Source organism: Salvia miltiorrhiza, chromosome 7 (genome assembly GCF_028751815.1).
Source record: "Salvia miltiorrhiza cultivar Shanhuang (shh) chromosome 7, IMPLAD_Smil_shh, whole genome shotgun sequence".
NCBI lineage: Eukaryota > Viridiplantae > Streptophyta > Magnoliopsida > Lamiales > Lamiaceae > Salvia > Salvia miltiorrhiza.
This window is the reverse complement of record NC_080393.1, coordinates 2,108,928-2,119,020: the sequence shown is the minus strand read 5'-3', so window position 1 is coordinate 2,119,020 and position 10,093 is coordinate 2,108,928. Positions and strand designations below refer to the sequence as shown.

Sequence of the window (10,093 nt, the reverse complement as noted above, 5' to 3'; positions counted from 1 at the left end):
CAGTCTCTCTCTCTCTCTCTCTCTCTCTCACACACACACACACACACACACACATACAATAACTCAAAATCTAGTTTATTGCATACTATAATAAGATGTCCATATCAATGGCGATTTACTGTTGATGTAGTGACAAACGAAAACTCCATATCACTACATATTCCCCATGCCGCCATTCATCCCTCTCTTCACTTTCCTTCTTCGTTTATCAACATTTGCACCTCAAAAATAACCATGGATTCCCAACGCCGTCTCCACACACTTACTAATCATCTCATCAACTCCACCGCTGCCGCAGAATTCGTTTCAGGTAATTCAATTCTTCCTAATTATGTTGTGCTTTTATCTGGTGATTCATTTGAGTTTCATGATTGTCACCAACATAGGCAAAAGAAGAAAAAAGCAAAAAGAAAAAAGAAAAAAAGATTTAATCTTGATGGCCTAGTTGAAGCATTAATTTGTTGTTTCTTGAGCAGAGAAAGGATACAGTGTTGTGCTTCCGGAGAAACTGCAGAGTGGGGAATGGAATGTCTACAGGTTGGATCGTGTTCGTGTTTGGTCTTATCGTATCCACAGCTATGCCTAAATCTTGATGCTTTTTAGATAACATATGGTTGTTTTATTTCAGAAATGGGCGATCGCCTTTGAAACTTGTTAGTAGATTTGTTGATCATCCTGAGATTGCTACTTTACATGACAATTTTGTGTGAGCAATCTCCATTCTTGAATCACAAGTATGCTTGTTTGACTTGAATGTTGATTGATTTTGTTCCATTACTCTTGTGAGCACATAGGCATGCTGTTGAGACATTCCGGGATTACAAGTATTTAGGAACGCGATTTCAAGAAGATGGGACCGTGGGAGAGTAAGTTTCCTCCTTGAATGGTTAAGAACATTGCTCATTTATGAGTCATCTTGTAATGGTGCGTTTACTTTGGAGGATTAGCCTTGATAGATAAAAAATAGTAAGGCTAATCCCTTTTTTACTTTGATGGATTGAAACTACTGATAACTTCTATCGTTTGAGCAAGTTTTGCTTTGTTAATGTCATGCTGCAGGTACAGGTGGATTACCTATGGGGAAGCAGGCACTTCACGGTCAGCTATTGGTTCGAGCCTCGTGAGACGTTGCATACAGAAGGTTGAGTCTGATATTTTTCCCTCCCTCTGCAGAGTTTCTCTTTATCTGATATATAGTGTTGGTGTTTTCGTTTTTCCACAATAGGGATCTTGTGTTGGGCTGTATTTTGTGAATAGACCCGAGTGGGTCGTGGTTGATCATGCCTGCTCCGCCTATTCTTTCGTCTCTGTACCTTTATACGACACACTAGGTCCGGAAGCTGTTAGATACATTGTCAATCATGCAGCTGTTCGAGCTATATTTTGCGATTCAAAAACATTCAACATTGTAAGTTTATACACAACATGGCTTCCTCAAGATTTTGAGCTTCAAAAGCAACTTCTTATGATGAAAATCTATTCCTGTTTGTTGTGTCTAATGTCTGATCATTGTGCAGCTGCTGAGTTTTCTGTCTGAGCTCCCATCAGTAGAGCTGATTGTGGTACGATTTTTGTGGTAAAAAGAGTCGAGCCGTTAAAGGTTGTCCTCATCGGCTTTAGTGTTTTTCAGGTTGTTGGAGGAGTAGAAGGTGAAATGGCACCACTTCCCTCAACAAAACAAGTAGAAATCATCTCATATTCACAACTACTTAGTGAAGTAAGTCTCTCCATTTACTGTATTTCAAATGAATCCCTATTGAGATTTTGTATTACAATTCTTGACACAATATTTATTTTAGGGTCTTAGCTGCATTCAGCCTTTCTGTCCACCAAACTCCGATGATATCGCCACAATATGCTATACTAGTGGCACAACCGGAACGCCAAAGGTATCAAGTCCAACCTCTCATTACCTAAATTCATGCACAATTTCATAAACAAACTATAATTCTCTACGTTGCACGGCTAGGGAGTCGTGCTGTCTCATGGAAATTTGATTGCCAACGTTGCTGGAACGAGAATGGGATTCAAGTTATATCCATCGGATCTGTGAGTTTGAAACGATCAAATAAAATGTACTATCTTTTTTTTGGTCTTACATGGTTTTTCATATCTTAGCAGTTTCATATCATATCTTCCTCTGGCACACATATACGAGCGCGTTAACCAAATCGTGGTGGTACATATTGGAGCAGCATCTGGTTTTTATCAAGGGGTATGATAAATTATACTCATTTCTGCATATGAATGAAGAGTCTTTTAGTTTATAGAAACAGATAAAGCTACACTCAGAAGGCTGAAAAATCCACTTGAACTGAGAAACTGCTTCAATTTTCATATTTTAGTTCCTTTATTTCTTTGAACAGGACAGCATGAAATTACTCGAAGATGTGGCAGTCTTGAAGCCGACTATATTTTGCAGCGTTCCACGGCTTTACAATCGGATATATGCAGGGTAAAAAGTAAAACTGAGACTAGTTATTCCAAACTGCATATATTCATTACTTGCTCTCAGACCTCTACCGCGTTGCAGAGTGTTAAACGCTGTTAAATCATCGGGTGCTTTGAGGGAGAGGCTGTTTGATGCAGCCTATAAAGCTAAGAAGCAGTCCTTATATACCGGTAGACTTAAACCCCACGCACGAAAATAGCTAGAATAACTAGGTATACTCATATTAGGTACTGCCCCTCTCTGTTTCAGGAAAGAAACCTCATCCAATGTGGGAGAATTTGGTGTTTGGAAAGATAAAGGGAATGCTCGGAGGCAGAGTGCGTTACATGGTCTCTGGCGCCTCACCGTTGTCTCCTCAAGTCATGGATTTTTTACGAGTGTAAGTTTGGATTACTACTAACTATGCAAAATGAAGAAAATGAAAAAAAAAATGCTACTGATAAATTTAGATTTTGTAGATGCTTTGGTTGCACAGTTGTGGAAGGATATGGAATGACAGAAGCTTCTTGTGTCATTAGCAACATGGACGAAACCGACCTTTCGTCCGGCCACGTTGGTGCACCCCAAACTGCCTGTGGTGAGTGTGATCGACACACAAAAAAAAAAGGAACACTTCATTCAACTTTGTTGTTGTTGTTTTCGTGTCAGAAATCAAGCTCGTGGATGTTCCGGAGATGAACTATACATCCAAGGATCGGCCCCATCCACGGGGTGAGATCTTCGTGAGAGGTCCCATTGTGTTCCAAGGATACTACAAAGCAGAGGAACTAACGTACGTGCTTTAACACGTCGTTTTTCTCTTCTGAAAATGCTGTGAGGAGCACTGATATATGCAGTTGTGTGATTTTGTCTCAGTAGAGAGGCAGTCGACGAGGACGGATGGCTTCACACCGGAGACATAGGCTCGTGGATAGCACGAGGCCGGTTGAAGATCATTGATAGGTGAGGATATATCATATATTGATATATACAAGATTTTATCAACTGGTTTGATTGAAATTGATGCATTGCTTTAGTTGGGACATTTTGGCATCTAATATCCTTCATTTCTAGGAAAAAAAACATCTTCAAATTAGCTCAAGGAGAGTATATAGCTCCTGAGAAAATAGAGAATGTATACACTAAATGCAAGTTCATTGCACAATGCTTTGTACATGGTAAGAGATCATATTCATCTTTTTTTGTACTGATTAAGAAGAGATAAATAAATGATTTCGTGTTCGTATTTTTGGGTCGTAGGCGACAGCCTTAAGTCTTCTCTAGTCGCGATTGTTGCCGTGGATCATGATGCCTTGAAAACATGGGCTGCAGCTGAAGGCATCAATGTAACAATGGCTTACTCCTTCTCAGCAAACCTGTTTCTCCTCTGTTTCTTGATTTTTTATTTTGTTTTCGATTTCTTGAGTAGTATCGAGACTTGAAGCAGCTGTGTCGTGATCCTCGGACGAGGGCAGCCGTGGTGGCCGACATGGACGCCGTGGCAAGGGAAGCTCAGGTGATAACCAACAACAACAACATTATTAGATTAGTAGACATTTGCTTCTGATTATGGGTGTTTTTGCAGCTGAGAGGCTTTGAGTTTGCAAAAAGAGTTGCTCTTGTGGTTGAACCATTCACTTTGGAGAATGGATTGCTCACTCCAACATTTAAGGCAAGAATTTGTAATTATAGTTTGGGTTAATTGCCTATAAATACACAACTACATAAAAAAAATTGGTTTTTAACTAAATCAATTTTTTGGGTCAAAAAATATATAAATTTTTATGTTTTTGGAATTTGACCTGAGCCCAAAGTTCGTTAGTTAATAACTTGATTGTCTGGAGTCCAATGGAAAATTCGAAGGTACCATTGACGTTATCTTTCTAGTAATACTTATAGTGTTGAGTTTTGATCGTCGAAAATGATCGAAAAATGGCATGAAAGTTGATGTGTCATAAAACTCTACATTTTTCCTTTTTTTTTTTTCGGTGATCAAAGCCCAGCAATATAAGTATTATTAGAAAGATAACGTAATAACTTTCCAACGGTACCTTTGGATTGACCATTACACTCCTGACAATCAAATTATTGGGCAGCGAACTTTTGACCTTAGATCAAATTTCAAATAATTAGAAATTGATGTATTTTGTGTGCGTGTGTTGGCCTAGCGGTAGGTGGTTAATGCCTAAGATCTGAGGTCCCGAGTTCGAGCCCATCGTAATGTTGTTTTTTAGTTTCTTTGTTTATTTGTGTAATTTATCAAAAAAAAAAAGTTGATGTATTTTTTTAACCAAAAAAATGGATAAGGTTAAAAAACCAAAATTTGAGTATAGTTTCGTGTATTTATAGGCAATTAACTCTTATAATTTTTCTTGTGAAATGGAAGATATTGATTGGTATATTGATGCATTTTATTGTGTGATGGATAATGAATTGCAGATTAAAAGGCCACAAGCGAAAGCTTACTTTGCTAAAGAGATCGATGAAATGTACGCAGAGTTGGCGTGACATTTTGTGTGAAAATTGTGGTAAAGATGCATAAAATGGTAGAGAAATTATTTTATCCTTCGGATTTATTGTTTTTATAAATATTTTCTGTGTGTGTATACATCTGAATGTATTTGTAACTTTGATCAATTTCTTCAATCATGTTACTATTATATTTTCTTCTTTTTATAATGTTCTATATTAGCAACCGACTGAGTCGCGCTTCGTTGTTTAGTAACCGCTAAAGTTATATTATCATGTCTTACACCAAGTACTCGTTTTGGTAGATATTTATTATTTTATGTTCATAATCATCTAATCCGTAGTGACAACTTTTGTGTTTGTTGTTGAATTGCGATCGTATGCATCGATACTAAAAGTATTAGTAACAACAATCAAATATTATCACTGCATATTAAAGTATATTGACAGATGATCTTGTCACTGAAGATGATAATATTATGAGGGTAAATACTTCTCACTATATTTTACTTTTATAGCCACGTGGAATGATCACCACCGAAATTCATAGTTCTAGTGACATGAATTATTTGTCACAAGCACTCGCTTCTGCAGTCACACGTTTTAATTGTCACTAAATAACTTGATATATAGTCGCATTTATTTATCGTCGCTAGAGCTTCATCAATTAGTCACATTCTCTTATTGTCACTACATAATTTGATATGTAATCGCATGTCTTTATCGTCAAACTGTGTGAAAAAAAACAAAGTGCAATGCATTTTGAGAAGTGAGATACGATGGTGGAATCACAATCTAGCAAGATCCAACAAATGGAAATGGAAATGAAAATAGAAAAGAAAATGATGCATTTTGAAATTGTGATGAAGAAGAAGAGGTAGCAGCTAGGCCATGCCATACTCACTGCCTTCTTCTTTGTAGAACTTGCTCCAAACTGGGTGCCTCTTCCATAGCCTCTCCTCGACCTGGTCGATCGGAACCCCTTTCGTCTCCGGCAAGAGGAAGAGGACGAAGACGCCCATCGCCAGAATCCACGCCGAGAAGAAGTAGAATATGTGTGCCCTCATGTGGCACAGCATCGACAGGAACGCCTGCGCGATCACGAACGTAAATATCATGTTCGTGCTCACCGCGAACGCGAACCCCACCGCCCTCGTCTCCATCGGGAAGATCTCGCTCGGGATCAGCCACCCCATCGGCCCCCACGACCACGCGAACGACATCACGAACGTGCACACCAGGATCACCACCACCACCGCCAGCCCTCTGCTCAGTGTCCCCGTCGCCTTCAAAACAAACTCTTAAACAATTTATAAACGCTAAAAATAAGTTCCTCTGACCCAACTTACTTTCGCATAATCTTATATGCAACAATCGTTTTTATTATATGCTCTCTGAAGTGCATCTCTGTTTAATTTTCTCTCTTTAACACAAAATTCTCTCTTTAGATTATAAATTTGATCATTCAAATACATTTACAACTTATAAACTCTTGAGAAACATCCTCTTACGATACCCATAGTCATTACTCTATTTTACTTGTACACTAAACCAAAGCAAAATTTTAAATTAGAATAATAGTTTATAAATTACTGAACTTTCTCTAAATTTTGATTTTGTACACTAGTTTTAAAATCTTTTTAAAAATTACTTAACTTTCAATCTAATCTAATTTTCCTAATAAGATTATGGTTCAATTTACTTACCATAATATCATCATTTTTCACTAAAATTATATATAATTGATTAAAAACGATTCAAATACGAGGTAAAATTAGAGCCAGCAAGTAAGCATTAAATTGGATTGAGATCCGACTCATTAATTTTTTTTTTGACTTGGGGGAGTTGGGGAGGGGGAACAGTGGGGTTTGAACCCGGGAACTCACTGTTCACACACAGGAGGTCGCACCGCTTGGTGTCCCATTAGGGACAATTCGACTCATTCATAAAATTAGTAGAATTTAACAATTTAATAAATATAGGTAAATTTTAAAAACTGATTGCAAAATTTGATGAAAGTTCAGTAATTTACGGGTCGGGCATACCTGGAGGTGGGTGGATAATATGACCCCAATGGCCATCTGGGATACGAACATCTGGCACGAGGCTTGCAGCAGCAGCTTCCGCCTCCCGACCTTGTCGACGGCGTAGATGGAGACGAAGGTGGCTCCAACGTTGACGAGGCCGGTGATGACGGAGGAGAGCAAGGAGGCGTCGCTCCTGAAGCCCATGGTCTGGAAGAGGACAGGGGCGTAGAACATGATGGCGTTGATGCCGGTGAACTGTTGGAACACTTGTATTATGGTGCCCACGAACAACGGCGGGAAGCTCGACTGCTTGAACAGCCGCCTGAACCGATGCTTCACCTGCTTCGCTTGCTCCGACGCCGCCAATATCTGGTTGAACTCCGCCTCCACGTCGTCCACGCCGCGGATGATCCTCAGCGCTTCTTTCCCTTCCTCCTTCTTCCCCCTTTCCACAAGACTCGGCGGTGTCTCCATGATTATTAGGGATCCCACGAAGAGGACTAGGCCCGGCACCGCCGCCAGACCTAACGACACGCGCCACCCGCTGGGGTGGATTATCGCGGTCGCATAGTTGATCAGGTTCGCGATGAAGATTCCTATCGTCACGAAGAGTTGGAAAAGGATGTTTATGGCCCCCCGATGTTGCTGGGGGGCGATCTCCGTCAAGAACAGAGGAACGGCCTGCATTCAGAAGTTCATACGGTGATCAATGTTTTGCTACTACTGGGTGCAGACCAGATCCTCTGTTCCAAGATAGTGTTTCATCTTCTATTCCAATCGTTTGATTGATAAATTTTTTAGATGAAACGCCATTTTGAAATAGACGATCTGGTTATGACTAAAAGTGGTCACCGTTACTATTTAGGCAAACCAGATCATCTGTTTCAAATGGTGAAACATTACTTTGAAACAGAGGATCTGGTCATGACTTAAAACAATTAGACCAAATCATTTATTTCAACGTAGTGTTTCATCATATATTCTTGTTTCCACACGAAACACTATTTTCGAAACAGATGAACGACAAATGTTACTATTAGGCCAATCAAATCATCTGTTCCAAAAATAGTGTCTCGTGTGGCAACAATGATGATCGGAATGCAAGATGAAACACTATTTTAAAACAGAGGATTTGGTCATGACCTATACAACTACCATCATTACTCACTGCCACCTACTTCATTTCCGAAGCCGACGCCGATCCCAAAGAGGATCCTCCCCACGATGATCATCCACTTCTTCTCCGCAGCCCCGCACAGGAGGGCTCCTGTGACGAAGAAGCTGGACGCCATGGTGATAGTGGGTTTGCGCCCCAACTTGGTGCACGCCCTCGACGCGAAGAAACTCGCGATGAGGGCTGCCAAGTACAAAGAAGAGGTGAAAAGCTGCAGCAGTTCGTCGTCGTATTTGCAATAATTATCCTCTTGAGCATGCAACTTCCTCTCATGAACATGGGGGAAAAACTTCATCAAGAAATCATCCATGGCCGTCACTCCACCTAAATCCACACCAATTAACAATAATATGTAACACATGTAAATATTTTTTTTAAAAAAAATTAAAAATTTCGTACCCGAAATTCCAATATCGTAGCCGAACATGAGGCCGCCGAAGGCAGCCAGAATCCAGCATGCAAACACATAGGGTGTGATCTTAGACTTGTAATGAGGCTCGCTGCTGCCCATTTTCTTGATTTACAAATGTATGCTACAAATTCTTTTCAAAAAAATTAGAATAATTTTCCTACTAACAAGATGATTATGTAGACAAAAGTGTTTTCTAGTTCATGATTGTGGAGATATCTACTTGTATTCAGAGAAATATTTCAGGATTTTCTCCATAACTCTCAGATTTTACTTGTTGGTTGATGATGTGAAAGTAATATATTCAATTTTTATTTTTATTTTTTTGAATTTTTCCTTTTTATAATCTAACTCGAAACTAATCTTGGGCACTTTGAAGTCGGACAAAAGTAGGGGAAATTGATGGATGAGAAGCAAAAATTGATGAATTTTTCCTTGTGTTGCAACATGTAATGGTTGACCTCCGATTATTTCTCCTATTAAAATTCAAACATTTGAAAATTTATGAATATTAGTATTTGTATATTTATGTTTATTCATGGACATATTTAAGTTGCATTTTCACATTTCATTATATATCTCACGTGTATTGAGTAGTATTATATTGATGATTGTTGAGTATTTCAACGAGTGGAAAAAGAATTATGATGTGTTATTAAAATTATGAAATAAAAAATGAATTAGAATTTTTAATTTTTATACTGTATCTAAGTAAATCCAAATCGCTATTCATGTCTTTCAAATATCTTGAGTTGATTCATAAAAGAAATATCTTGACTTGATTGTTCTTGAAATTATTTTACGAAAGTCCACTTTTTCACAAAATTATTTACTATCCAAATAAATGCATAGTATCATTTCCTCTTCTCTTTGGAGGAAAAAAAATATCAAAACATCATAAAAATAGAAGCAATAGATAAAGACTTGAAAACTAAATTAATACTTGAATCAACGAGAAGTGTATATACAATGACCTAATAATTACAATGACTACTAAAAACAAAAACTATGCAACTAATTAAAAAGAAAAAATAATTAAAACAATAATACATCAAAACAAAGACAACTTCAACCATCAACTCTTCAGGTCGGAGCAACTTCTAATGAACTATTTTTTCATCATCATCAAATATCTTCAAATCTTCAATTTGCTTCATTTGTAACACATTTTCGTCGAAATCATCGTATCAACATTACCAACATTACTCTTTCCTTTTTGCAATATCACCTATATCCAATCCCATAATTCTATATAGCTATTATATCCAATACTATGAATTTTACAAACCACCTATATCCAATCCCATAAAATTCATAGTATTAACATTATACTTCCTTTCTTACAATATCCTATCTATTTCTTCCTGAAAAATTCCATACACTATAAACGAATATCCCTTTTTGCAATATCCGTTTCGCCAAACCCCGATCTCCTTCGGGAATCATTTACACAATTAAGATCCATTCCCACACCCATCAGATCTATTCCCTTCACCCAGGGAATCAGTCTTCCACCGTTCATCCCTTGCAAAATCCATCAATTGGCGTTCACAACATAAATTCATCGAAGCAATTAGCTTCGC

The 10,093-nt window shown here is 38.2% G+C and overlaps 2 protein-coding genes across 3 annotated transcripts; one reads left to right on the top strand and one right to left on the bottom strand.

The window, feature by feature from the left end:
* The first annotated feature begins 35 nt into the window (after nucleotides 1-35).
* On the top strand, nucleotides 36-5,101 carry LOC130991509 (long chain acyl-CoA synthetase 6, peroxisomal-like). Of its 2 annotated transcripts, none has more exons than XM_057915766.1 (22): nucleotides 36-310; nucleotides 477-537; nucleotides 629-706; nucleotides 795-866; nucleotides 1,060-1,141; nucleotides 1,226-1,408; nucleotides 1,518-1,562; nucleotides 1,631-1,717; nucleotides 1,800-1,889; nucleotides 1,970-2,049; nucleotides 2,122-2,215; nucleotides 2,367-2,455; nucleotides 2,534-2,622; nucleotides 2,702-2,831; nucleotides 2,911-3,029; nucleotides 3,101-3,224; nucleotides 3,308-3,394; nucleotides 3,506-3,609; nucleotides 3,692-3,777; nucleotides 3,861-3,947; nucleotides 4,017-4,103; nucleotides 4,871-5,101. In XM_057915766.1, the coding sequence occupies exons 1-22, from the start codon at nucleotides 235-237 to the stop codon at nucleotides 4,937-4,939; spliced, it is 2,019 nt and encodes a 672-aa protein (XP_057771749.1). In that variant the 5' UTR covers nucleotides 36-234; the 3' UTR covers nucleotides 4,940-5,101. The 2 variants fall into 2 exon arrangements, with proteins under 2 accessions (XP_057771749.1, XP_057771750.1); XM_057915767.1 differs by having other exon boundaries at nucleotides 84-310; nucleotides 3,311-3,394.
* Nucleotides 5,102-5,656: 555 nt separating this feature from the next.
* Nucleotides 5,657-8,835, bottom strand: LOC130991512 (sugar transport protein 8-like). Its single transcript, XM_057915771.1, has 4 exons — nucleotides 8,501-8,835; nucleotides 8,106-8,425; nucleotides 6,946-7,608; nucleotides 5,657-6,186 (listed from the first exon to the last, which is right to left on the bottom strand). The coding sequence occupies exons 1-4, from the start codon at nucleotides 8,610-8,612 to the stop codon at nucleotides 5,785-5,787; spliced, it is 1,497 nt and encodes a 498-aa protein (XP_057771754.1). The 5' UTR covers nucleotides 8,613-8,835; the 3' UTR covers nucleotides 5,657-5,784.
* Between the last annotated feature and the right edge of the window lie 1,258 nt (nucleotides 8,836-10,093).

Excerpts from the sequence above, each read along its gene's own strand:
- LOC130991509 (XM_057915766.1), top strand. The coding sequence starts at position 235 with ATGGATTCCCAACGCCGTCTCCACACACTTACTAATCATCTCATCAAC. Across the intron at positions 3,395-3,505 it reads CGGTTGAAGATCATTGATAG|GAAAAAAAACATCTTCAAAT; the intron begins GTGAGGATATAT and ends CTTCATTTCTAG. Across the intron at positions 3,778-3,860 it reads CTGCAGCTGAAGGCATCAAT|TATCGAGACTTGAAGCAGCT; the intron begins GTAACAATGGCT and ends TTTCTTGAGTAG.
- LOC130991512 (XM_057915771.1), bottom strand. The coding sequence starts at position 8,612 with ATGGGCAGCAGCGAGCCTCATTACAAGTCTAAGATCACACCCTATGTG. Across the intron at positions 8,426-8,500 it reads CTACGATATTGGAATTTCGG|GTGGAGTGACGGCCATGGAT; the intron begins GTACGAAATTTT and ends GTGTGGATTTAG. Across the intron at positions 7,609-8,105 it reads GCGTCGGCTTCGGAAATGAA|GCCGTTCCTCTGTTCTTGAC; the intron begins GTAGGTGGCAGT and ends TTCTGAATGCAG.